This window comes from Saccopteryx bilineata, chromosome 2 (assembly GCF_036850765.1).
Source record: "Saccopteryx bilineata isolate mSacBil1 chromosome 2, mSacBil1_pri_phased_curated, whole genome shotgun sequence".
Lineage (NCBI taxonomy): Eukaryota > Metazoa > Chordata > Mammalia > Chiroptera > Emballonuridae > Saccopteryx > Saccopteryx bilineata.
The window spans coordinates 354,819,872-354,847,789 of NC_089491.1; the positions used below are offsets into that span (position 1 = coordinate 354,819,872).

Below are 27,918 nucleotides of genomic sequence, written 5' to 3' on the forward strand. Positions count from 1 at the left end.
CCACAGGTCAGGCCAGTGGACACCTTTAGATGGAACAAAATCTGGGCCACCTGTGGCTGCTTGGGAGCACTTTCCAAGTTAAGTGATTACATGAAGCAGAAGCTCTCCTTGCCCCTCAACCCCATTCCATTTCCTGTTAAAAACAGCCAGCTAGGTGTTAACAGAGCTGTATTCCCTCTACCTCCCCTCACACCCTCCCTCCCCGTCCTGGACAACCTGGACAATGACAGCAGTGTTGGGGGCAGACATGGAGATACTAGGAAGGCAAAAATGAATGGGTAATAAAGAATGGGTCCTGGCCCTAGCCAGTTGGCTCAGTGGTAGAGCATTGACCCAGTGTGTGAACCTGGTTTGATTCCCAGTCAGAGTACACAGAAGCACCCATCTGCTCCTCCACCAACCCCGCTCCCTCCATTCCTCTCTTCTCCTGTAGCTACAGTTCAATTGGAAGTTGGCCCCAGGAGCTGAGGATGGCTCTATGGCCTCCAGCTCATGTGCTAAGAGCTCAGTTGCTGAGCAATGGAGCAATGCCCCAGATGGGCAGAGCATCGCCCCCTAGTGGGCTTCCCGGGTGGATCCCAGTTGGGGTATAAGTGGGAGTCTGTCTTTCTGCTTCCCCTCTTCTCACTGAATGAAAAATAAATAAATTGGGCCCTGCACTCTAAAGGGAGGAGACCTGATGCTAAAAGTTCATGAAACCAATGTGGGCATGTTCTTGTATTATGATCTGGGTGGTAACTGCAGGAGATCATACCTATGTACAAATTCAGACCACTCACTAAAGATCTGTGCATCTTACTTATATTACCTGTACCTCTATTAGACACCAAAACCAAACAACCACCAGTAACAAGCTCCCTCTGTTTGCTATCCTTTATTGTAGGGTCCCATATTGTCATGAGACCCCAGCCAAACCAGAAACCAGAAACCAGACAGGGCCTCCATATACAGCGGAGGCCTGGAAGGGAAGGGGAATAACTGATGATCCTGCTACACCTCCCTGGAAACAGAAACCACCACAGACAGACAGACAGACAAGGACTGGGGAGGAGAACTTGCCTCACTCTGTTCTCCCCCCTTTGCCTCCACTTGAAAAGAAAGTCAAACACTGGCTACAGAGCACCCAAGCCCCCACCCCACCCATAGCAGCGTTTGTGGGACTCCCCTCTGTAAGGGGTGGCCCCCAGGCAGCTTCCCATCACTCTTCCCTCACTTTGGTTTGCTCCTAGCAACTCCGTGCCCTCTTCCTTCCTTCAGCCTCCGGCCTGTCACCCCATGTCATCTAGCACCTACTCGAACCTTCTCTCATTTCTAGGGCCTCCCAGCCCCAGGGCTTCTGGGGAAGCAGCGTCTCAGGCTTCTTCTCTCCTCCCATCAAGGGGCCCCACCAGGCCCTTTCTGCTTAGGATGTGGGACTCACACGGCTGCCCCACTCTCCTTGAGGTCAGGGGCTGAGCGCTGCCGTCTCATTCGCGGGGGAGTAGTGTATGGGGGGTAGCGAGGCCCTGGGGGCCGTTGGGCTGGGTACGGTTGGGGCTGCTGGGGATAATAGTTGTGCTTTTTCGGCTGGAAGTGCTGGGGTTCAGGCTGTGCAGAACCCCCTCCCCGGGATCGGCCGCCTCCATCCAGGGAATTCCTGCGAGGTCGGTGGGACCTTCGGGGACTTGGGGGCCTGCGGGCAGGGGTAGCTAATGGGGGAGTAACCTCCTCAGGGGGTTGGGGTGGAGCTGGGACCTCCCCGCCCCCCATCCCTGGCCAGGACTCCCTGTGCTGGGGGTTGCTCTTAAAGGGGAAGCGCAGTTTACAGTCGTGAGGGGGCACAAAGCGGGCTGGGGGTCTGCGCAGTCCCCCACCTCGGCCCCCAGAACCCTGCAGTCCTTGCAGCCGCAACTGCTCCTGCTTGAGCCAGCGAAGGCGGCCACGACGAAAGGCAGGGTCCTCCTCCATCAGCCGTGACACCCGCTCCCAGCTTGACAGGTGTGACGAACTAGGCTGGGCTGAGGGCACATGGTCACTGGGGGCTTCCTCTTCTACCATCTCTGATCCTTGGGGCGTGGCCCAGGTGGCCTCATTGGCTTCTTCATTCTCATTCTCATCCTCATCCTCATGATCCTGGAGGGGAGGGGGTAAGAGAAAAGGAGAAGGAATGTAAGAAGAGCTGAGTCTCCTGAGCAGAGGGAATTTGGGAGAAGTCAGAAGGCCCTGGAGTGGATTCCCAGAGGAGCTCGGAGATCAGGGCACTAGAAGAATAGTGGTTTGGCCCTGGCCAGTTGGCTCAGTGGTGGAGCGTCGGCCTGGCGTGCGGAAGTCCCAGGTTCGATTCCCGGCCAGGGCACAGAGGAGAAGCGCCCATCTGCTTCTCCACCCCTCCCCCTCTCCTTCCTCTCTGTCCCTCTCTTCTCCTCCCGCAGCCGAGGCTCCATTGGAGCAAAAGATGGCTCGGGCGCTGAGGATGGCTCCTTGGCCTCTGCCCTGGGCGCTAGAGTGGCTCTGGTCGCGACAGGGCGACGCCCAGAGCATTGCCCCTGGTGGGCGTGCCAGGTGGATCCCGGCCGGCCACGTGCGGGAGTCTGTCTGACTGCCTCCCCGTTTCCAGCTTCAGAAAAAATACAAAAAAAAGAAAAAAAGAATAGTGTTTCAGGAGCACAGGCCCAGGGACCAGAGGATCTGAGCTCAATTCTGGTCTGCCACTTCACAGAATGGTCTGGAACTTCAGCTTGTAACCTCTCTGTGCCTTAGTCTCTTCATGTGTAAGATGAGATCAATAATAATATAGTAGCTACTGCATACAGTTGTTCTAAGAATTGAATAAATTAAACCATGTAAAAATTTTAGAACAGTGCCTGATACACAGTAGGCACTCAGCAAATACTGCTGAATACATGATGTGCCCTAGGGATACAGCAGTCAACAAAAAGGGAAGAAAAAGACTTGCTATCATTTTAGTGGGTGAGACAGTTGAAAAATGAATAAGAAAACTATATAATACATTACATGTATTATACTACAATAAAAAGTTAATTACAAGTATATATAAACTAGTGTATATCATATTATATAATATACTTTATATTAATTATACATATTAAGAAGGAGAACAGAACAAGGAAGTAGGATGGGAGGCTGAGGAGCGGGGTTCACTGAGAAGTTACTCTCATAGGAAACACCTGAAGGAAGCAAGGGGCAAGCTGTAAGACTTCCAGGGAGAAAGGCATCTAGGCAGAGGGGACAGCAGGTGCAAAGGCCTTGGGGCAGGAGTGTGCCCAACAAGTTCAAGGAACAGCAAGGAAGCCAGAGTGGCAGGAGCGGAGAGCGAGAGGAGGGAGCTGCGTTTGGAGGAGCCAGCCTTCAGTGACCACGAGCTGTTGTGATCCGCTGCCTGTTGCCCTCCATTAGGAGGAAGGCAAGCTGGAAGAGAGCAGAAACCCTGCCTGTGGTCAGCCCCAGTGGCTAGCACAATGCCAGCTACACAGTAAGCACTCAGGTATTTATTTGTTGGATGAATACATGCAAAACAGGATCAGTGATAACACTGCAACTCACGGGGCTAATTGTGAGTATTAAATGAGGTGAGGTGACACAGGAAAAGTGCTCAGCACAGCGGCTTACCACAGAATAAATGGTCACCCATGGAGAGGGAAGGTTATGAGACTGTATACGTATGTTCATCAAGCAGTAATTTAAGAATTGTGTACTTTATATCAGTGATTGTCAAACTTTATTGTACCTCAGAAACACCTGGGTACTTATCATAAATGCAGATCACCCCAAAGATACTGATTCAGTGGGTCTGAGGTAGAACCCAGGAATCTGCATTTTCAGTTAGTGCCCTGGTTACTGAGGCACATAATTCACAAACTATACTAAGAAAAGTTGCTACACGTCAATAATATTTCTGAAAGCAAGAAGGGGAAGGAGGTTGGAGGGAGGTTCAGACTCCAGAAGGGAAAAAGTGAGGAGGGAAAAAGGGAGAGAGCCGGGCCAAGGCGCTCGTACCTGGGTCAAGGGGATGACCCTCTCCATGCGGAGCATGCGGTCCCTCAGGGCCTGCAGCTCTCGGTCCTTGCTGCTGTTCTGCAGCTTCACCTCCTGCAGAATCCCGGTCAGCTTGTCGATGTGAGCCCGCAGGTCCTCCACCTCTGCCCCGCGGGCTCCCTCCTCACCACCGCCACCCCCACCTCCGCTGCCTTCCTCCTCGCCCACTGTGTCCCAGACATCCCGGGCCACAGCCCTCCAGGCGTCCCCAGGCCCCTCTGGCTTGCCATAGGTACGACACAGCTCCCGCATCTTGAGGGCGGCCAGGGCCTCAATTTCGGCCCGCCCGTGGCGGAAGTCAGCCAGGGCCACCTCATAGCAGATCTCTTTCACTGCCTGCATCTTCAGATCAGCCATGGTGGCCCAGCGGGGGTCTTTGCCCTGCAGCCGTCGACGCTGGGGGATCTGATACACCCTGCGTGGGGCCCTGCGCTTGCCACTACTGGGCAGGCCACAGCGCTTGACGATGGTCTGGACTGTGGTGGGTGGCAGCTGCTCCCGCAAAGAGGAGATGAGCCTCCAGCTCTCTTCACAGGAGCGCTTGTCAGAGTCATCCCCACTGTCAGAGTCTGCATACTGGGCCAGAGAGAGATCAAACTGTGAGAAGGCTAAGGATATCCCAAAACCCTTGAGTCCCAACAACAGAACCACACAACCCTTGGGTGGACTACTTAACCTCTACTACGGAAATGACACCACTATCTTCCTCACAGGTCCATTTTGAGAGTTGATGTACACCAAGTGTGGGGAACACTGGCACAAAGTGACCAAGAAGTATAAGCTGCAGCTACATCAAGTCTAGATTTCTTGTATATCTGTTACTGCTCAGGATGAGGTTAAAGATTTAAAAGTAAGTCCATATGAAGAACTACCATAAATAAAAATATAAGTAGTATTTGGTTATAGTAAAAATCATAAAGGTACCACAGGATTGACTGGAGTCTGGGAAGCCCTGGTCAACTGGAAGGAGTCCCCACCACACACAGTGTCCTCCCTGGGTCACCGTTCTCTCACAGCCATCTCTGCCTAGAGGCCATTGCCATGCCCACCCCCACCCCTCATCCCCATGCCCACTCCCCACCCTGGCTTGCAGTGTGAACCAAAAGCAGAACGGCCCTGGCCGGTTGCCTCAGTGGTAGAGCGTTGGCCTGGCGTGCAGAAGTCCTGGGTTCGATTCCCGGTCAGGGCACACAGGAGAAGCGCCCATCTGCTTCTCCACCCCTCCCCCTCTCCTTCCTCTCTGTCTCTCTCTTCCCCTCCCACAGCGAGGCTCCATTGGAGCAAAGATGGCCCGGGCACTGGGGATGGCTCCTTGGCCTCTGCCCCAGGTGCTGGAGTGGCTCTGGTAGCAACAGAGCGACGCCCTGGAGGGGCAGAGCATCGCCCCATGGTGGGCAGAGCGTCGCCCCTGGTGGGCGTGCCGGGTGGATCCCAGTCGGGCGCATGCGGGAGTCTGTGACTGTCTCTCCCTGTTTCCAGCTTCAGAAAAATACAAAAAAAAAAAAGGCAGAACAAGGCTGTTGCACTGCCAGCCTGGTTGCTCATGTCCCAGCTAGTGCATCTCCTTGTCCCACTATACCCCCAGGGGACTCCTCACCAGTCGCTGCTGCTCCAGCAGAAGATCAGCCTCTTCCTTTTCTTTCCGATATTGATTCTCCAGATCCTGCAGCCTGGGATTAGGTAGGGAGGGAGAAGAACTGTGTAGTATTCTGAAGCCAACTCAGAGGGGTGTCCAAACATAGGACGCTGGGGCCTGGGGGCCTGGGAGGGACAGCCTAGAGGGCCCCAGGGCACGGAGCACCCCCTCTCGCACCTCTTCTCCATCTCCAGCTTGATGTCGATGCCTTGCTGCTCCAGCAGTTCCTTCTGAGCAAAGTTCCAGTCCACGGGCTCCGAAGGTGGTCCTGGGGGTGGGGGGACCCCTCGCTCCCGTTCTAGCCGTGCCTGCTCCGGGTGATTGAAGCGGAAAACGTGGTTCTTGCCCATCACAATCCTATTCCCTGGAGATGGGAGGAGGGGAAAGTGGACTCGCTCCCCCATAGCCACAAACTCATCCCCATGCCCAAGGTGTACAGGGTCTTGCTCACAAGTCTCAGGGGCCCTGACACCAATTCTCTCATCATACCAAGTCTGAGGATGGTCAAGCCAAGGCTCTTTCAGCTTACACCAGGAACCACACTATTCCTAACAGCCAAAGGGAACTGGGGGAGTTTAGTATCCTCTCTCTGTTTCCCCAAAAGAGAAGAAAGCCTTACTCCTTGATCCTCACTTCCCAGTTTCTTCTTATCCCCACACTGTTTCATATTTGTTTCTGGGTGCTGCCCTTAGATTCACCAAGGAAGCTCTGACCTAGGGTTTCCTATGCACAGCCATGTCCAGAACCTTCACTTTGTAACACGTCCTCTACCTGACTTCAGCACCAGTGGCTCAGTCACAAGCTTCCCATTGACATAGGTCTCAGCTCCTTCACAAGGTTCCAGGGTGACCACCACTGAGAGAAAGAAAGGAAAAGAATAGATTAGACCCTGGGGGTAAGGGGGTTATGGTCATACTCCCATCTTGCATTACCTCCCAAAAAACACATGCCCCTCCAGTCCCACCCCCTAGTACCTGTTAGGGGTGTCATGGCCCCTCTGGTGGCAGGCAGCAAGGAAAAGGAAGAGCAGAAGGAGGGTTAGAGCCCTAGCTAAAATTCCCAGGAGCCTCTGCAGGGGCTCTGTACGCACCCACCACAATCCTCCCCAAAGCAGCTTAACAAACCAGTAATTCTCAGGGGGCTTCATCTCTTCTTTTGTTTTTTTGTTTTTTTTTTTACAGAGACAGAGAGAAAGAGATAGGGACAGACAGGAACACAGAGAGATGAGAAGCATCAATCATCTGTTTTTCGTTGCGACATCTTAGTTGTTCATTGATTGCTTTCTCATATGTGCCTTGACCGTGGGCCCTCAGCAGACCGAGTAACCCTTTGCTCAAGCCAGTGACCTTGGGTCCAAGCTAGTGAGCTTTTTGCTCAAGCCAGATGAGCCTGCACTCAAGCTGGCAACCTCGGGGTCTTGAACCTGGGTCCTCAGCATCCCAGTCCAACGCTCTATCCACTGCACCACCACCTGGTCAGGCAGGGGGCTTCATCTCTTAAAGCCAACTGGTCATCAGGCCTTGTCATTTCTGCCTTCCAGATGTACATTCCTTGCTTCCCAACTAACATTATCCCTACCTAGGCCTGGATTCCTCCAGCAGGCTCCTGGCCCACTTCTGTCTCATGCATCTTGCAAAACACATCTTCTCACCGAACTAATCTTCTCAAGCCACAGCCAACAAACAGATCATCTTCATAGGACAAAATAAAGTCAACCCAACCCAAACATTTATCAAGGTGCTCCTCCGAACACATCACCAAGCCTACTGCTTGCTGGGACACAAAGGTGCATGAGGCAGCTTCCTATCCTTGCGGAGCAGTGCCCTGTTATCACAGAAGGGAGCTCTGTTCTCCCAAAAATCCAGGCTTTGTGACTCCTTAGCTGAAGGACACCGAGCAAGTCACCCAACTTCTGAGCTTTCATTACCCCATTTTACAGCTCACAGAAGTTAGCTCAGTCTGACCAAGCAGTGGCACAGTGAATGGAGTGTCAGACTGGGATGCAGAGGACCCAGGTTCAAAACCCCAAGGTTGCTGGCTTGAGCGTGGGCTCTCCAGCTTGAGCACAGGGTCACTAGCTTGAAGCTCAAGGTCGCTGGCTTGAGCTCAAAGTTGCTGACTTGAGCCCAAGGGGTCACTCACTCTGCTGGAGCCCCCCAGTCAAGGCACATATGAGAAAGCAATCAATGAACAACTAAGGTGCTTTAACAAAGAACTGATGCTTCTCATCTCTCTCCCTTCCTGTCTGTCTGTCTCTATCTGTCCCTCTCTCTGTCTCTCTCTCTGTCACACACACACAAAAAAAGAAGTTAGCTCAGAGTGGTTGAAAGCTTACATAAAGTGGAGGCGCAAGTGAGTTATTTATGCTAGATATAATAGAGAAGCCAGAGTGAAATTGAAGTTAAGGCAAAGATGGGGCCACTGACACTATAGAACTCAACTTAGACACACAGGACTAGAAATGATTATGGGAAAGCTACAATTTCTGAGCCAATGCTTGAAGGAGGCCTCAAATTTCAAGGGGCAAAAATGATAGAGAAGAAAAAGAAGATAGAGTGTGCACTAAGACATTGGTCACAATGCCCTAGAACAGCAATGAAAGGCAGCAGAGGACAGGACAGAATGCCTGTAATGGGTGCCAGTCTATGCCCACCCTTATCATCTGTCACGCCCCAAAATTCATTCATCCATTCCACAAATAGACTCCATCCCTATCATCTGCCAGGCACTATAATTAGGTCTTGGAAATACAGTAGAAGTGAAAACCAAAATTCCTGCTCTTACAGAGAGCTCCCTTCCAGGTGGTAAGACAGACAGCAAACGAGTAAATCAGAAGGTAATCTAAAGTCAGGAAGAAATAGGTGTTATGGAGGGACTGGAGCCAGGCAATGAGAGGATTTTGCTCCAGCTGGCCAGGGCAGCCTTCTCCATGTCCATGAACCCACAGGATTCCATACTAATGCAGCTCAAAGCAGAGCTCAGAGCACATCCCTGGAGCCTGCCATGCTATATTCAAACCCACTTCTGCCATCTTCCAGCTATACTGGTCTTGCTATATTGGCAAATTCCCTAACCTAAGAGGTTCAGTTCCCTCTCCTGAGTTGCATGAGGAAAAAGCAAAGGCACACAGTAGATGGTCAGTGATAGCTATTCTTCTAGGTTCGCACCCATCTCCTCTCTGTCTGTTTTTGGTCAAATCTTAGATCTGTTGTAAGAACAGAGGCCCAAAAGGATGGAACTTTTAGATCCCTCAATCTTTGGGGCACAAATTCATCAGCTGCTTTTACCGATGTAACAGTTTTCATGCCTGCCTGTCATTTCTCAAAACACACTCAAAGCTACTAAGGGTGGGCTCACTTCGTAGCCTTTGGATGATTTTGGTGTCATCTCAGCATAGGACTTGAGGAAACTGCAGAACAAGAACTCAGCAGTAACTCACTGGGCTAAACTGATTCAACAGCTTTTAGTCCATCTTGCCAGAGCATTTGCTACCACTGGGGACCTGAGCCAGACCAGAATGACTGCACTAGTCCGCTGACCCAAATGAAGCCCAACAGGCATTGTCTTAAACCTGGGCTATAAACCACACAACAGGCCCTGACCGGTTGGCTCAGTAGTAGAGCATCGGCCTGCCGTGCAGGAGTCCCGGGTTCGATTCCCCACCAGGGCACACAGGAGAAGCACCCATCTGCTTCTCCACCCCTCCCCCTCTCCTTCCTCTCTGTCTCTCTCTTCCCCTCCTGCAGCCAAGGCTCCATTGGAGCAAAGTTGGCCCGGGCGCTGAGGATGGCTCTATGGCCTCTGTCTCAGGCACTAGAATGGCTCTGGTTGCAACAGAGCAACGCCCCAGATGGGCAGAGCATCGCCCCCTGGTGGGCATGCCGGGTGGATCCCGGTTGGGCGCATGCAGGAGTCTGTCTGACTGCCTCCCCATTTCCAACTTCAGAAAAATACAAAAATAAATAAAAAATAAAAATAAACCACACAACAGTGTCGTTTCTTAATTTTAAAAATGTGTTGATGTTGCCTGACCAGGCGATGGCGCAGCAGATAGAGCATCAAACTGAGATGCAGAGGACCCAGGATTGAAACCCTGTGAGGTCACTGGCTTGAGCGCAGCCTCATCCGGCTTGAGCACGGGCTCACCAGCTTGAGTGCGGGGTTGCTGACTTGAGTGTGGGACCACAGACATGACCCCGTGGTTGCTGGCTTGAGCCCAAAGGTCGCAGGCTTGAAGCCCACAGTCACTAGCTTGAGTCCAAGGTCACTGGCTTGAGCAAGGGGTCACTCGCTCTGCTGTAGTCCCCCTGGTCAAGGCACATATGAGAAAGCAATCAATGAACAACTAGGGAGCCGCAACAAAGAACTGATGCTTCTCATCTCTCTCCCTTCCTGTCTGTCCCTGTCTGTCTCTCTCTCTGACTCTATCTCTTGTCTCTGTCAAAAAAATAAAAATAAAAATAAAAATGTGCTGATCTTACATGCCTCACTTCCCTTTGCCCTCAAAAGCATCAGACTAGGCACTCCTGTCAGATTTGGGAGACATGATGCATGGGGTCAAAGTGATCAAGAGTTCATGTGCAACACCAGTCACACTGCCTAGTTCATGTTCTAGAGCTCAACTATAACTGAACACAAATCACAAATCATTCTGCTTTTTTTCCTTAAAAACTGAATAGGGTGATACTGATCTTTTTCTCTTTTTTTTTAATTTAGAAATTAAATTTAATGGGGTGATAGCCGTTTTTTAAAAATGACCTAGAATGAAATGGTGACCTCAAAACACACCCTGAATCATATGAGTATTGTTTTGTTGATGTCATACAGGACACTACCTTCACCCTTAGAGCTAGTGATTCCTAAAAGCTTTTGCAGCTATGGCCATATAAGGGCTAAAAATCTCTGAAAGTTTTGGAATTAGAGGGATACATGGTCTAATTAACTCCTTAAAACCATAACAGTCATACCTGGATAGATAAGCAGGTTTTCCAGAGATAAATTCAGATAGCCCACTGAACATATACAGTTTTTCAAAAAAAATTACCAGGGTGATATTTTAGGAATAAAAAAAAATAAAGGAAGAAGGTGGACCTGCTCTTCACCAACATTTCACCTTCTGGCACGCAGGGGTTCTGTCTCCGCCTTGGGGACCCCCGCCACCCGCTGCCCTTGCAGCAGTCTGCACTCTCAGGGTGGTGCCCACGGCCTGGCCCTTGAGATTCCCCCACTGCTTACCATGAGCTCAAGTCCCTGTGAGGGCGAGGACACGTCTCCTCTTACATGGCTGCACATGCAGTGCCCAGTTCAGAGTGTGGGGTAAAACATGGGACCTGTCTCTCCCTGTCTGGCCACTCCACTCTCACCCCTTCAGCCATTACCTTCTCCGTCCGGCTGAGGGAGGCTCCGGAACAGACAGTGTTGCTCCTGAATGAACTTCCCAGTCAGCTTGATGTCCACATCTACCTGGCCGACCCTAGGAAAGGAATGGCCAACATTTTTAAGCATGTGCCAGACATTTACCAAGCCCTTCCTGAAGACAAGTTCACCCAACTTTATAAGCCAAGTGTATTTCTATTTCAATAGTTGAGGAAGCTGCGACTCAGAAAGGTAAAGAAACTTGCCCAAGGTCATGCAGCCCAGCAGTGCTGAGGCTGGAATCTGAACCCACATCTGCCTGATTCCAAAGCCCCTGGCCAAAACAGTGGTGCTAAGAATGCGATGGCCTAAGTTTTCAACTCACTCCTGTGCTCCACTAAATCAGAAGCTATCCCACAAGCACTGAGTCAGTGTGGTCTCAGGGGGCATCTCACCCAAACCAAAGGGGTGGGTGAGCAAGACAGCCACTTAGCAGCCAGGCTCAGCAACTCTCAGGAAGCCTAGAAAGTGAACGGGGCTCTGGAGTCAGCTGCACTGACATCTGGGGTGTGTCCAGTGAGGTCACCAGGAAAGGGAGTCACTACTGTGGCCATCCCTCTTCATGCACACTCCAAAATGAGAGGGTGCTACACAGGCCCCTGATTAAACACTACCTGGTGATGCCATCTTTGATGTGGTAGAGCAGACATTCTGACATCAGGGGATCTTCATTCAGGTTCACCAGGTGGGGAGTCTGTGGGAAAGAGGGGTGGTCAGGGGAGGGGTGCAGCAGAGGGAAAGAGGGAGCTGCAGCAGACATCCCCCCAGGTTCCAGCCCTAAGGGCTGCTCCTCCCCTCACGTGGGACAACTTTCCCACTCTCCTTACTCTCACCTATCCCAATCACTTTCCAGACAGCCTAACCCACCCTCTCTCCACACACAAGGGGCTGACAAAATAGCCCCACCCACTTATCCCTTCCCAAGTCAGCAACCCTTCCTAAGGCCCCTAGACCCACTCATCTCTTTAACCATCTCTCTATCTGCTTTCCCGGTATTCCCTCTGTCCCTGCGTCTTATCAGTTCTTCCTCCAAAATGTATCCTGCCACTTCTGGAGAGTACAACAGGGGGTTGGGTTAGGGACTGGTACTTCAAACTTTTATTCCAGCTTCCCTTTCTTAGGAGCATGGATTACTTTTATAATTATAATTTAAAAAGAAAAAGTGTCAGTTCAATTCAAAAGCACATAAAACAGCCTGACCAGGCGGTGGCGCAGTGAATAGAGCGTCGGACTGGGATGCAGAGGACCCAGGTTCAAGACCTTGAGGTCGCCAGCTTGAGTGTGAGCTCATCTGGTTTGAGGAAAAGCCCACCAGCTTGAACCCAAGGTCACTGGCTCCAGCAAGGGGTTACTCGGTCTGCTGAAGGCCCGCAGTCAAGGCACATGTGAGAAAGCAATCGATGAACAACTAAGGTGTTGCAACGCGCAATGAAAAACTAATGATTGATATTTCTCATCTCTCTCCGTTCCTGTCTGTCTGTCCCTGTCTATCCCACTCTCTGTCTCTGTAAAAAAAAAAAACAAAAAAAACCCCACATAAAACAAATGAACCTGCTTTTCATAGCAGACTCCCCACTTTTCCCCTGCCACTGCCTGTCCCCAACCCTATATCACCGGGGCCCAGGGTCACTGCTGCAGCTGCCTGGTGCTGTCCCTAGCCAAGCCTAAATCCACCCCTCTAACTGGCTGATCCTTATGCTGCTCCACAATGAAAACTCAGCCCATTCCCTTTCCCCAAAGCACCCCTTCCTGTCTTGTTTCTCTAGGGACACCCCGCCCTCCCCAGGCAAGTAACTGGGAAGTATACAAGCCTTGATCCCTCTACACCCTCACGGCACTGCTGCCAAGCCTGATGCAGTCCCCGCCCTAATATCTACCACAGGCCTGCCTGACTTCCTGCCATCTCCAGCAGCATCCCAGCTTTCCTGCTTATACCACACCATGGCCGTGTCATGGTTCTCCACTCAGACCTCGCCAGCTGGCACCCCATGTCCACCTGACTTAAGCCTGCTTTTTATGCTGGTATCCCTGATCAGGATCTGGGATCCTGTGCCTCCTCCACATCAGGGCCCCAGCTCACCTATCCCAGCTGCTATACTGGGCCCCCCCTCCCCTTCTGTGTTCCTACCCAGTGGATTGCTGAGCACTTATTGCAGAAGACCCCCTTCATCCCTGACCACCCCTGCGAGCTGCTCCCCACGGCCCCTCACCTGGAACAGCCTTGCTCCCAGCCCTATCCCTACCCCACCTGTCAAAATCATCCACTTCGCACAGTCTGTCTCAAATGCCACTTCCTCCACAAAGCTTCCCCTGCCTTCCAAATGAATACAAGATCCTCGGCCTTCTTTCTACAAGAGTTTACATTCTAAAGGCCCTATGAGGTGCTAGGTGGGACAGAGATGAATCAAACCCAAATGCTACTGTCCTGTCAGTGAGAAAACCAGAGTCAACTTGGGCAGATAAGACTTGGCAATGTTACAAACGGAAAACAGATGTCTCATAGTAGAGTTTCTGATCTTTTCACACCTTCACTTAGCTCATTAATTCATTCACTCATTTGTTCTCAGGAGTCAAGTGCCACCATATCCTGGGAGGGGCTCAGACGCAGACAGTTAAGAGTGAAAACCTGCAGGAACTCAGAGGGAGTTCAAGAGGACCTCATGGAAAGACAGCATGAGATCCCGTCTTTCAGGATGACGGGGATGTGAACATGCAGAACGAAGAGCGCTGCAGGCAAGAGGGGTCCCCACAACAGCATGGAGGCATGAAAGCACATGGTATACGGAAAGCGGCCAGTAGTCGGGGCCCCGTATTTCTTAGGGGACCCCCTAAATGGTGAACCCAAGGCTGTGCCTATGGTGGATCTGACATGATCCATGTATCAGCCCCTCTACCCAGGCACCCTAATGATCACTGCTGCCACACTTCCTCTTCTCCGGAGGGACTCTCACACCCCTCCCAACAACTGCAGTGTCAGGAATGGCAAACACTGATGGGCTCTGGGAGCAGAAAGTGATCTGTCCCTCAGGAGAAGGGACATGATTTAGGGCAGTGCTTTTCAATCTTTATTCAGCCCTGGAACCCTTTGTTCAAATGAAACCTTACCTAGAAGCCTACTATTTCAAGCAGATAAGCAGGAAGCCACTCAGGTTGAGGTTGGGGATAGGGGGCCCAGAGTTCAGTCCTGCCCTCCCTCTACCCTAATCCACCCCCATGAAGGAAGCACCAAACCAGGTTTAAAAATCACCTATTTAAGAAGACCTGGTGGGGGGCTGTCCAAGAGAAAGGAGACTTTCCAGAGGCTCTTGGCTTTCTCCAAGACAAGCGGTAGCTTTCCCCCAGGACCCAATTTCCCACCCTGCCATTCCCAGCTTGGAGCCACCAAACCCATTTTTGTATTTGTAAGTCTAACAGTTCTCCCTCCTGAAACATACACGGTTTATTTTTGGTTTTTGGGGGTTGTTTTTTGTGTTTTTTTTTAGCGAGAGAGAAAGAGAGAGGGCTGGATAGGGCCAGATAGACAGGAAGAAAGATGAGAAGCATCAATTCTTTGTTACGGAACCTTAGTTGTTTGTTGATTGCTTTCTCATATGTGCCTTGACCGAGGGGCTCCAGCTAAGCCAGTGACCCCTTGCTCAAGCCAGCGACCTTGGGCTCAAGCCAGTGACCATAGGGTCATGTCTATGATCCTACACTCAAGCCGGCAACCTTGGGGTTTCGAACCTGGGTCCTCTGCGTCCCAGGCCAACGTTCTATCTACTGTGCCACTGCCTGGTCAGGCTATACATGCCTTTTAATTTTTTTTTAATTTTTTTTTTCTTTCTGAAGCTGGAAACAGGGAGAGACAGTCAGACAGACTCCCGCATGTGCCCGACCGGGATCCACCCGGCACGCCCACCAGGGGCGACACTCTGCCCACCAGGGGGTGATGCTCTGCCCCTCCGGGGCGTCACTCTGCCGCGACCAGAGCCACTCTAGCGCCTGGGGCAGAGGCCAAGGAGCCATCCCCAGCGCCCGGGCCATCTTTGCTCCAATGGAGCCTTGGCTGCGGGAGGGGAAGAGAGAGACAGAGAGGAAGGAGGGGGGGACAGGGGTGGAGAAGCAAATGGGCGCTTCTCTTATGTGCCCTGGCCGGGAATTGAACCCGGGTCCCCCGCACGCCAGGCCGACGCTCTACCGCTGAGCCAACCGGCCAGGGCCCATACATGCCTTTTAAACAGATAAAAATATATTCATCCTCATCACCTTGAGGAAATGCAAAAGTAAAACACCATTTTACCAGATTGGCAAAGATCAAAAAGTAGAAAAGAATAGGGGAACATGACCTCTCTTGTACATTGCTTTTAGGAGTATAAAGTGACATGGTTATCATCTTTGGAGGGCACTTTGGCAAAATACATTAAAATTTTACATACCTACCATTTGACCCCAAATCTCCACTTTTAGGAATTTTTTTCTACAGATAACAGACCTATTTATAAGACCACCTGTTGTAATACTCTTTACAGTATCAAAAAATGGGAAACAACCTAAATGGCCATCAATAAGAACCTGGCTAAATAAATTATTCTATATCAACAGGATATTATGACACCATGGTAAAGGACAGTCAGAATTACAATGTTAACCTGAGAAGGTAAAGTATAAAATATGCAACCATGACTTTTCCAAAGAGATCATGTATGCACACACACACACCTGTGTGCACACATATCTTTGGCTAATTATACATAACTCACACTTGTGTGTTTACAGGCTACCTCTATAAGAACACATCAGAACCTGATGACAGGGCTTGTCTCTGGGAGAAGACCCTGAGGGCGCAAAGGAAAAAGACTTCCTTTTCACTGTACACATCTCTCAACACAATGTGAAGGTTCTCTCTGGTGTATGTCACCTTTACAAGATCAATTACAAACAAAACAAAACAACTCACGTCATTGGTCCTGGGCTTCAGTAGGTGGACTCCCTGTGCAGTGGGAGCCCTCCAGGTACCCTCCACCCACCCCATCAGTTTCTCCACCCTTTTAAACCCTGCAACAGTCGTGGAAGCGCCTCAGGTACCCAGCAACTGAAGTGGCTATAAGCCATGTTGAGAGCCATCTGTAAGCCCTCCCCCAGATGTGAATTTCAGAAGGAGCCAAACCCCTGGACCAGGGGTATCAGAAGGTATCTACCCCTGGACCAGGTCCCTCAGCATAGCCTGCCACCCTCCATCACCCACCCGTAGCTCTCTTAACTCCTTCACTGGGCCTAAGCCACACAAAGCAAACCCTTCTTCTCAGATCGCTATTCAATGATCCCTGCTTGCTCAGTCTTCCCAACTGCCCAGATCTCATGAAACCAGGTGAGGCTACCTCCCAATAACCTACCACCTCTTCCAGGTAGCCCCTGTGACCCTGTCTGCCCCAAGCACACTGTATATGACTTAGGGTCCAATCCTATTTTACTTCTTAAAGTGAACCAGGCAGACATGGCTAGCTCTCCACTGGGACCGGATTTCCAGATTGATTCAAACTTTCCACATCACCCTTTCATCAGTATGCACAGCCCATACAGCTGTGCTGGCTGTTGACAGTTAGTGTCCATTCTGATTGGTCCATATCTATGCCCTGCTGGTTATTAAAAACATTGAATACCATTCCTGCCTCCAGCTGAGCTTGATCACTCCTACCCTGCTTCCTTCCTTCCTTCCTTCCTCTCAGCAAAGATGTACTGAGCACCCACTACACAGCAGGCACATGACAGACACTGCTATGCCTCACTGACACTTCCCTGTGTTTGCTTAACCTAACGTTCTCCATGCTCCTCTCAACCCCCAATTCCTGACCATCTTTCAGGCTCCACCTTCTCCAAGAAACCAGTTTCTATCCACCTCCAGGCTGTATTGATGCTCTACCATCTTTAAACCTCTCACTGCATTTACAATCAACATCTTAGTTTGGAGCTTTCTCCTCTATTCCCTTTACAGTCTTGCTTTTCCAAATTATTCTTTTTTTTTTTTTTTTTTTTTTTGAATTTTTTTCAAGTTGGAAACGGGGAGGCAGTCAGACTCCCACATGCGCCCGACCAGGATCCACCCGGCATGCCCACCAGGGGGCGATGCTCTGCCCATCTTGGGGCATCACTTTGCCGCAATCAGAGCCATTCTAGCGCCTGAGGCAGAGGCCACAGAGCCATCCTCAGTGCCTGGGCAAACTTTGCTCCAGTGGAGCCTTGGCTGCGAGAGGGGAAGAGAGAGACAGAGAGGAAGGAGAGGGGGAGGGGTGGAGAAGCAGATGGGTGCTTCTCCTGTGTGCCCTGGCCGGAAATCGAACCCGGGACTCCTACACACCAGGCCGACGCTCTACCACTGAGCCAACCGGCCAGGGCCCCAAATTATCCTTTTAAAAACACATTGTTTGGCTAACTTTTTCAGTAGATATCACATATATAGGATACAGAATTTAAATGACACAGAAGGGTATTCAGTAAGTCTGTATCCAATCGAGTTCCACTCTCTCAGGTCCTCTCCAGAGATCAAGTCTACGCATGAACTTACATACAATACACACATATAAGGTTATGTTTGTAATAACCTAGATTCTAAGCAGCTTTTAAATCTCCCTAAGGGCAAGACCCTGTCATCCTTCTGTGGTCCCTAGAGTCCCTGGCCACAGGCACTTACTGAGCACTTGCCTCTCTGGCTGTCAGATGGAGGGGGAAAGAAGGCAGGCATGGCCAGACAACACAGAAAGAAGGTAGCAGAAGTGAGGACAGAAATGATGGAAAACAAGTCAAAGATCTTAGCGATCAGGGTTAGATCTTATCAGCCTTCCACACCTAACCCTTGTAAGCATCCAGGGTCTCTTCATCCAACTACTTACTCACCTTCTTTGGAGAAAAGACGCCCACGGTTCCTCCATCTTCCCGGACAGCCACCCCCATCTCAGCCAGCAATGCTTCCCTACAAGCCAAGAGACAAATCGTAGTCTTATTGTTGCTAGCCACGAACTCTCCCCTGAAGAACCTGAGCTTCCTTCCCTTCCCCCACACCTCCCAGGGCTCCAACTGCTGCCCGTGCCCCTCACACCTCTCCATCCTCAGGGCTTCTGTCTTGCGGAGTTTCTCCTCCCAGGTCTCATTCAGCTCAGCTATGATCTTCTCTGTTTCCTGGGGACATGAGACAGACAGGGATGAGGACAATCTGGGATAAGTAGCTGCCATGGGGCCCACACTGCTCCTTGGATTCCCTCTTCCTCTTCTACCCTGGCTTTGGACAACTATACTCCGATCAACATCCCAGGCGTACAGCCCTGGCCAGCTCCAGCTTCCTACCTGCAGTCTCTCCATGGCCTCCTCAGGCCCAATTGGGGGCTCAGCGATGGGGGAGAATGATGGCTCCAGTTCCCCGTTGTGTGTGGGGGGGGATGAGGGCGAAGCTGGGGCAGGGGGAGAAGCTGTAGCTGGCAAAGCACCTCCAGGACTCCCCTCGTCCACCTTCAGGCCTGGGAGGGAGAAAGATGGAGAAAGATATAGCTGATTAGAGACACAGTGATGGCCTCAGAGAGGACCAGTCTATAAGGACTTCAGCGAACATCTGGTCAACCTCTACCAAGCAGGAAGTCCTCCTACTGCAGCTTTAACAAATGGACACCCAGTCTTTGCTTGTTCCTCTCTAGAAATGAAGAGCTCATTACTGAACAAGGCAGTGAGTTTCTTCCATTGTTAGATGACTCATACTATCAGAAAGTTCTTAGCTATAGTGAGCTAAAATCTGCCTGTTGCATGTGCTTGGTGTTTCTAGTTCTGCTCTTTGGCATAAGACTCAGTATACTTCTTTTCCTTTCGCAAGACTACCTTTCAAATGTGGGAAGGTGAAAATCACGTATATTTTATCCTTCTTGTCCCAAAGAAGGAAGCCTTAGTTCCCCCATGATGCCCCTCAGCACCCTGACCGTCCTCAGTGGAATGGACCCAAAGACTGAACACGGAATCCACACCTGATACAGGCAACACAGATTCTACATCCTCTGAAATGAACACCATTTTGCACCAGTGAGGCTGAACATTAAGATTTAGAAACTATCCCACTGTTGACTATTGTTAAGCTTAGAGTCAAACAAACCTTTGATGTTTCACAAGAACTTTTACCAAGGCATGGGAAGTACCCTCTCCATATCTGTATCCATGCCACAGAGAACATGAAGGGCTTCATGGTCAGTGGTCTCTCCCTGGCCCCAGGACTGGGCAAAGGCAAATGAAGAGGGATGAGGCAAGCCAAGGGGCATCCCTAAGTGATTTCCTATCCTGGAGCCCTACCTCCCAGAGCAGAGGCTGAGAGCCCCTGAGCCATCAGCAGTTCCCGTAGCCGAGCCACCTCCTCCTGCAGCTCCCGGATCAGCCGGGCATTAGGGTCCTCATTGATGACGGCATTGCAGCGGATCTGCTTGGTGCGGTCAGCATACCTGGGCGAGGAGGGAGGATTGGGATTGGTGAGGCCCAGACCCAGATGACCTTAGTCTGCTGCCTATTTCCCTCTCTCCCTCCCAGGTTTTAAAATATTGGGGCACAGTTAAGGGTCCACTCTTCCTCAGGGGCAGGGTCTGGAGGTACCAGCCTCTGAGTTCCCCTGGCACGTTTCATGCGCTGCCCTACCCCACCAGAGCCCCACCTGAGGGTGCTGAGAGTCTCCTCGTAATTGATGTCTGCGGGGCTCAGGGCTGCAATCATTGCTGTGCGTGAGTTCCCACCTGTGCATGGAGAGGAAGGGAAAGCTTAAGCTGCAATGGGTCTGACGGAAAGTCATACTGGGTCGGGGGGGCCTCAGTGCCCAGGCAGGGAGGGGTCTGACAGGGGCATGGCCAAGGTAGAGTGAAGTAAGAGTTGTGGAGCTACCCATGAAATCTGGTAGTTAGAGGGAGCAGGGGTGAGGTCAGGGAGACATCAGACATCTGTGAGACAATCAGAGATCAGTGGGAGGAGAATGAAGTCTGCAGTGGGTGTGGGATCAGAGAAGGATCATGGGTGGCCAGGTTAGTGAGGCGCTTTGGCAGGCAGGGTATGGCCTTGATCTCAGCAACAGGACATCTTCAAAGGATGTTCCCCAGGTCAAGGGAGAGTTAATGAGACAACTAGAGGATCTCAAGAGTCTTGGGGTGGCAAGGGGGTTTGTCAGATGTATAAAAAGGGTTAGTAGCCTAGCGTGCGGAGGACCCGGGTTCAATTCCCGGCCAGGGCACATAGGAGAAGCGCCCATTTGCTTCTCCACCCCTCCGCCGCGCCTTCCTCTCTGTCTCTCTCTTCCCCTCCCGCAGCCAAGGCTCCATTGGAGCAAAGATGGCCCGGGCGCTGGGGATGGCTCTGTGGCCTCTGCCTCAGGCGCTAGAGTGGCTCTGGTCGTAACATGGCGACGCCCAGGATGGGCAGAGCATCGCCCCCTGGTGGGCAGAGCGTCGCCCCTGGTGGGCGTGCCGGGTGGATCCCGGTCAGGCGCATGCGGGAGTCTGTCTGACTGTCTCTCCCTGTTTCCAGCTTCAGAAAAATGCAAAAAAAAAAAAAAGGGTTAGTAGGATGGTGGCAAGGTCAGCAAAGAGAGAGAGAGGAGGAGCCCCTCACCCAAATTTTCCTTGAGCAGCCAGGTGAGCACAGAGTCCCTGTAAGGGATAAAATCCGACTTCCGCTTCTTTGATTGCTGGGGGATGAAAGGCGGAAGGGGGTCAGGGTGGACCATCCCCTGCCCCCTTTACCAGAGCCCGTTCTCGTCCACCCCTCGGTCTTACCATGTCTGCAAGGGCAGAGATCACCTTTCCTAGAGTAGTCAGAGACTTATTGATGTTGGCCCCTTCCTGGAAAGGGATGAGGAACATGGGGAATGAGGTCCTACTCTCCCACTCCATTCCACTTCCCCGCAGCCAGAGTCCAAGGTTAGGGTTACAGATCACTACACACAGCCCCCAACCCTGCCCCTGCCCATCCCTCCAAAGCTTCCTCACCTTCAGGCGCATGCCTCGGGCACCTGAGGAGTCAGCCCGCTCACTCCCGGCAAGGTCCACCAAACTGATCTTACTAACCTGAGTCAGAAGAAGGAGGTAAAAGATAACTGGGGTCAGTGGGGTGGGTTAGGCAAATCAGCAGAACACCCAGCAAGGAAATTGGGTAGTTGGCAAAAGATGGAGAAGAGCAGAAGAGAAGGATGGAAGGGGACAGGAAAAAATGAAACTTATGAAGGCAACAGTAAGGGGCTGGTGACCTGGATGGGTGGCTCAGTGGATAAAGTACTGTCCCAGCATACTGAGGTGGCAGGTTCGATACCAGTCAAGGCATATACAAGAAGCAATCGGCGAGCACACAACTAAGTGGAACAAGTTGAGGCTTTCTCTCTCTCTCTCTCTCTCTTTCCCCCTCCCTTCTTCTCTCTCTTCCTCTTCCCCCTTCTTTCCTCTCTTTCTCTCTCTCTCTTCCTCTCTGAATGGAAAAATTTTAAAGAAAAAAAAAAGTTAAAATATAGTAAGGGTCTGACCAGGTGGTGGCGCAGTGGATAGAGCGTTGGACTGGGACGCAGAGGACCCAGGTTTGAGACCCCAAGGTCGCCAGCTTGAGCGCGGGCTCATCTGGTTTGAGCAAGGCTCACCAGCTTGAGGCCAAGGTCGCTGGCTCGAGCAAGGGGTCACTCAGTTTGCTGTAGCCCCCTGGTCAAGGCACATATGAGAAAGCAATCAATGAACAACTAACGTACAGCAACAAAGAATTAATGCTTCTATCTCTTTCCCTTCCTGTCTGTCTGTCCCTATCTGTCCCTCTCTCTGACTCTCTGTCTCTGAAAAAAACAACAATGCCTGGCCTGTGGTGGCGCAGTGGATAAACCTTCAGCCTGGAATGCCAAGGTTGCTGGTTCAAAACCCTGGGCTTGCCTGGTCAAGGCATATACAACAAGCAAGCAATGAACAACTAAAGTGAAGCAACTATGAGTTGATACTTCCCATTCCATGCTCCCCTTTCTCTCCTGTCTCTGTAAAATCAATAAATAAAGTATTAAAAAAAAGTGTGTGTGTGTATATATATAGTAAGGGGCTGATTACTCCTCCACTGGTTCATTTATCAGTTTATAGATATTTATATGCCCACTGTGTGGGATCCAAGCCTTGAAAAGTCTAGTAAGAAGACAAACAAACAAGTAGGAGTTTGCACCACACTGATTTGACAGGGGAAGGACAAGGGACTATAGAAACCCAGAGAAGGCACTGAAACCTAGCATGGGCGAGGAAGAGGATACAAGGTCATTTCATGACATTACTGTCCCTGTTACTAGGTGGGGATGTGGGTCCCACCTTCTCTGAGTCCAGGCCAGTGAGCTGGTCATGGCAGCGCTGTGTGAAGACAATGGTGAAGACAGCATGGGAACGGCTGCTGGTCTCATTCATGTTGGTGGCAGCCACAGTCCTGGGGGGAAGGGAGTGGTCACTGCGTCCCACCTCTCACCTTCCTAAGCCTGGTTCCTTTTCCCTCCACTCCACCAGCCCACCTCACCTCGCCTTATTTCCACAGTCCATGAGGTCGGCAATGTCTGCATAGGAGGTCACAGCCAATTTAGACAAGTCCTGCACATAGGGGCCCAGGATGGGATGCTCTCGCACCCGCAGAGAGCCCCGACTCTTGGGGTTCAAGAGGTCTCGTACCCGTTCACAATAGATCTCCATATAGCTCACCTGAGTGGGAGAAAAAAAGAACAAGTCTGCTCTCCCTTCTGGGAGCATGCCCCCGCCGTTCCCCTCTCCTTTTCCCCTACAGGAGTACATCTCCTAAAGCTCTAAGTGTTCCCATCAGACTGTCATCCAGGGGAGCAGTGGGCAGCAGCAGTTTGTTCCGGCTAACCCCTGAACCTGTCTCCAAGGTCCCCTTTTCTGACTTCCCAGTGAGCCGAAGCAGCCCCGCCTAGGCTCTCCTGTTGCTTCTTCTACCTAAGCCCCTCCTTGTTTCACTGTCCCTGGCTTTAATAAACATATTCTCAAAAATATAAAAGTTACAAGCTACAACAGTATGGTGATCACCAGAGGGAACGGGGTGGGGGGAAGTAGAAGAGGACATGGGGGGATAAGCAGTGTTGCAAGGAGACTTGACCTAGGATGGTGAACATACAACACCATATACAGATGATGTGTTATAGAATTGTACACCTGAAACCTACATACTTTATTAACCAATGTGACCCCTCCCCCAAATTCAATTTTAAAAAGTAACCAGCTAACCAAATACTGATTATGAAACCTACCCTACATTGCACTGAGTATGAAACAAGAGCTTTCGGCTAACATACACTGTGCATTTCATAGGCACCACAGCTGCCTACCCAGGGTCACCATGCCCCCACCCCACTGCCCACCTAGACCCCTACTTACCTCCACAGAAAAGGAGAGCTGAGCACTCTGGTTCTTATTAACACGAGAGAAGAGGTCCTCGCAGAGCTGGAGAGGACACAGAAAAGCTGCTGTTCACGGCACAGCCGCAGAACCCAGCACCAGTCCAGGTCCCATCCTAAGTGGCCCTGTTAAACCCTAACTCAGCCCTGAGGGAGGGATCAGTGCTATTTGACAGATGGGAAAGCAACCTCAAAAAGGTTCATACTTGCCCAGGGTCACAACTCAGTATTTGGTGAGCCAGGAAGCAAACATAGGCGTCCTAACTACAGAGCCTATGTGCAAAGGGGAATTATGGCCAACTCTGTTATCCTCAACTGGCTTTTTCTATAGTCACTACCTTAACTATAGCACACCAGTCTACAGGGGAAGTATACTCACAAGCAACTGAGACAAAGTAAGTAGTAAGTGGTAGAACTAGGGTTCAAACCAGGGCTCTCTGATGCCACAGCTTTGGCTCTCCTTACTAAGACTTGTTGCTTCTAGTGGGGGTCCTGGATGTCCAGGCTGCAGCCAACCCCTATCCCCCATCACATTCCCTGTCACTAAGGGCCTCGGTGAGCCAACTCTCTTCTCCATAATCAATGCTTAGACCCCCTAGGGGCAGCTGGAGATGCTCCTGCCCAGGCTGCTCTGCCAGGTCCTGGCATGTACCTGGGGCACAATGCCCTGTTGCCCTGGCTCCTGCCGCCCCATCATGGTGTAGGATTTCCCAGCCCCGGTCTGTCCATAGGCAAAGATGCACACATTGTAGCCTTCAAAGGCATGAAGCAGCATCTCTTCCCCAATGTCCCGATACACCTGTTGCTGAGATGCAAACTGGGGGTCCTCAGCCTAGGTGGAAAGGGGCAGAGAAAGTCAGCAGGAGCCCTAGATGATTTCGTCCTTAATGTGTAGGTCCCAGCAATCTTGCCCCCATTGCTAATGATTGCCCAAAGGTTATATATGTCTCCTCACTCCCGTCAGTCTTAATCATCCCTGAGGGTCCTATCCAATCTCCTGCTGGTCCTAATTATCCCACAAGATTCTGCCTCTCTCATCCTGTCCCAGTCACAACCTAAAGGTCCTACCCACCCCAATCCCAACCAATCCCCCAGAGGTGCTATTTCCCTACAATGCCCAGGACCTAAATCCTGTCCCTCATTGCTTAGCTCTTCCCAAGCCCAACAACCTCACCGAAGTGTGTGACCAGTAGGAGTAGTCGAAGGTGAAGCTTTTAGGGCCATCTTTGCTCTGTTTGGGGTTGATGATGGCTGAGGGGGCAGGAGAGGACAAAGTAAAGCCAAGATCAGGTACTCCCAACCTCTGCCCACAACCCACAAGCCCCCAAATTCAGGTATCCTACTATTCACCACCTCTGCCCTGGTTCATCTATCCCCTTTAATACTCCCCACCCCCTCAGGCACCAAAGCTAATTTTGGCTTCTTAGGACCCGCCCCCACCAGACTGCCTCCTAGGATTGGGCAATGGAGGGCTCCAGGCCAACATTCCCCCTCCCAGGGACTAGGAGCACAGAAAGGCCAGCCTGTCCCAACCCCCGCCCTTACAACTAGCACCTGCTCTGTGCTGGACACAGCTCTACTCCTGGTTCTGCCCAACAGGACTAGCCTACGTAGTGGGCTTAGCCCACCCCACCAGTACCCAGCTAGGCCCCTAGGACTCACTCACAGGTGGTGCTACCCTGCATGCTGACCACACACTTGGCATCCCGGCTTGTCTCACGGGCATTGAAGGGCCGAACCCTCACTGCCACTTTCACCGAGGCACCAGTCATGGCTCCAGATACTCCCACCTTCCTCAGCTGGAGGACAGAAATACAAGAGGTGGTTAGAGCTGCTGGGGTAACCTAGACATTGCCTCCCAGCTTCTCCAAGGAACCAGTCTCTCCACCCCTCCTTCCTCAGCTACCTAACCCTTCAAGAACCCCGTTCCTAGTTCCCTGGCCTTCCTCCCATGTGTCACTCCCCTCAGAGACTCCCAAAGGTATTCCTGCCTCTCTCCCTAGCCATATCCCAGCTCGCAGTTACCTGTCGTCCTGGCCCCAGATCAGGGGGGCTGTATCAGTTCTGGCTGCCACCGGCCCTCGTAGGGGGAGCCCCATCCTACACTTGGGGCCTGGACACACCAGCTGGGGCTGTGGGGGAAACCCTGGTTGTGGGGGAAGAGTGGTTAGGAGGCACCTGTGGCTCCAGAGGTATGTAGGGGGTTGCATGATTGGAGGGTAAAGGGTGGGGGGTAATGTCAGGAAAAGTAAGAATGGCTGTCCCTTTGGAGTGGCCAAATGCAATGTGAATCCAAGGACAGGGATGGTGATATTTTTATTCCTCGTCACTCACAAGTGTACTGAACGTCAGATAGAAGAGAGGCTGGACAGAGGGCAATTCAGAGAGAGGGACACATGGGCAGAGACACTAAGGGTGGCAGCAAGGGGGAAGGGGGAAAGGGGAAGGAGGAAGGGGGAATGGGGAAAAGGAGGGGCAGAAAGTCATAGACACCAAGAAAACAAGAGACACAAGAGGAAAGGCAAGATCCAGTTCATGGTATGAAGGAAATAAGGGGAGGAAAAGGAAGGAGAGTCAGAGTCCAGCAAACACAGAAATGGGAGAACAGGCAGGGAGAACTCCAGGACAAAAGCACAAACTGGGAGCCCAGAAGAGAAACAAGACAAGAGAAAAATCCCGAACATAAAACCTATCCTAAAATTCCCCACAGGGTCAGCCAGGGAGAAGTAGCAACCAGCTCCCACCCAGAGCCCACAACCTCCACACAGAGGCAAGGATTGCTAATAGGCAAAGTCCAATGGCTGGAGGTACAGCCCAAGACTTGGATTCACAGGGCCTGCCTGTGGCCCCAAACCCCTTGCCCAGCCCCCCGCACTTCCTCCTCAGGATCCAGGACAATGGGCAGGGGAGGGCGGGGTCATCCTGTATCCATCAACCCCAGGGATCTTCGGTTGAGGAAGCCAGAATACCTGTGTCTTTATGGGGAGGGGAGAGTAACACTGGGGTCTGTCTCCTTACAAAGTCAATGAAGGGAAAGAAAGCAGGCAGGTCCCACTGCCTGAGGCTAATGCTATGGCGTCCACTGCCCTGGGGAAGGTGCCAGGCTGGTGCCCAGGAATGTGGGTGATCGAGTGCCCACACCCTGGGAGGAGAGGCTGAGCAGCCCACGCCCACGGAGACAGGGTGGGGAGTGGTAGAGAGAGATCGGGGATGCTAGGGCCCCCTTCTGAGGCCCTAAAGGACCTCAAACCCCTGTCATGTTGGTTGGGTCTCACCTCACCAACCTTGAGAGTAGAGGTGCGGAGTGAGAGGAATGGTCTGTTCCAGGACAGGAAGGGAGTAGCTGAAATTAGAGGCTTTCTCAGGAAGCACAGCCCTGACCCCCAGACCCTGCCCACAAGGGAAAGAAGGGACACTGGTGGGGTCACGCAATGGTGACGTCGCTGCGGCTAATGGGGCAGAGAGAATGGGGTGGCACGGCGGGGCAACAGCAGGGTAAAGGACTAGAAAGGACAGGGACAGGGGTCGGCCGGTACAGCGTAAAAGAGCAGTGGGGCACAGGGAGGATCCACGGCTGGGGACGGGTCTACCCACCCGAAAAGGGGTGCTAGGGGGCCTAGACCTTGCCAGCCCGGGAGTTCTCATGCAGGCCCCGGTCCCGGCCTTGCTGGGAGGCCGTGCGGACCATGTCCTCCTGTCCAGCCTACGGACGGCTGCCCCGGGCCTGGCACCTCTCTGTGCCTCCGCGGGACAAATAGCACATGATCTCAGCTCTCGCAGCCAGCAGCCCCCGCCGGGTCCTGCAAACGAGGACCCCGGCTCCCAGCCCCCTAGCCCGACACATTCCTCTGCGGGCGTCCCCTCCCTTACCCCCCTCCCCCAGCTCTCACTTGCTTGCGGCAGGGCTCCGGAGTGGCTCCGCACAGTGCAAAGAGACAAACTTTCTGAGAAGCGTAAAACGAGAGAACCGGGCCGGGTCGGGGCTGCCCCCGCCCCTCGCCGGGTCCCCGGGCGGCGGGCGGCAGCAGTAGCGGCGCCAGCGGCCGGCGCCCGCCCGGGCAGCGCGAGCTGGGGCGGGAGCGAGGGGCGGAGAACCGACGGGCGCGCGCGCGCACGCGGGCGGGCGGGCGGGGGCGCGCATCGTCCCGGGAAGGGCCCGGGAGCGACTTGCACTACTGTTAAAGGGGCAATGCCTTTGGAACTGTAGGGCCCACCGGGCAGGGTCGGGGGAACTAAGTTGCGGGCGCAGAAGGGCGAGCTGGCTGCCAGGATTCGGGAAGGATCATTGGCGCCTGACAAGCTCGGAACGGTGGGGACAGAACCTGCAGGGAACCCGAGCCCGCGCACGTTGCCGTCCTCGGAGGCGCGCTTAGGGGGCGGAGCCTCTCGCCTGTCCCGCCCAGGAGGTGGCTCCGCGCAGGCCCCGCCCCAGGCG

At 52.2% G+C, this 27,918-nt stretch overlaps 1 protein-coding gene across 3 annotated transcripts; it reads right to left on the reverse strand.

Moving 5' to 3' along the window:
• Nucleotides 1-859: 859 nt before the first annotated feature.
• On the reverse strand, nucleotides 860-27,563 carry KIF1C (kinesin family member 1C). Of its 3 annotated transcripts, XM_066262848.1 has the most exons (24): nucleotides 27,374-27,563; nucleotides 26,768-26,801; nucleotides 25,509-25,629; nucleotides 25,150-25,282; nucleotides 24,658-24,734; nucleotides 24,136-24,315; nucleotides 23,464-23,529; nucleotides 22,595-22,773; nucleotides 22,396-22,507; nucleotides 21,061-21,138; nucleotides 20,848-20,913; nucleotides 20,684-20,759; nucleotides 19,740-19,818; nucleotides 19,388-19,533; nucleotides 18,404-18,573; nucleotides 18,159-18,238; nucleotides 17,957-18,032; nucleotides 11,701-11,780; nucleotides 11,050-11,144; nucleotides 6,443-6,526; nucleotides 5,849-6,035; nucleotides 5,633-5,705; nucleotides 3,997-4,611; nucleotides 860-2,112 (listed from the first exon to the last, which is right to left on the reverse strand). In XM_066262848.1, the coding sequence occupies exons 4-24, from the start codon at nucleotides 25,253-25,255 to the stop codon at nucleotides 1,417-1,419; spliced, it is 3,321 nt and encodes a 1,106-aa protein (XP_066118945.1). In that variant the 5' UTR covers nucleotides 25,256-25,282; nucleotides 25,509-25,629; nucleotides 26,768-26,801; nucleotides 27,374-27,563; the 3' UTR covers nucleotides 860-1,416. The 3 variants fall into 3 exon arrangements, with proteins under 3 accessions (XP_066118945.1, XP_066118944.1, XP_066118946.1); XM_066262847.1 differs by lacking the exon at nucleotides 26,768-26,801; XM_066262849.1 differs by lacking the exons at nucleotides 25,509-25,629; nucleotides 26,768-26,801.
• Nucleotides 27,564-27,918: the final 355 nt, after the last annotated feature.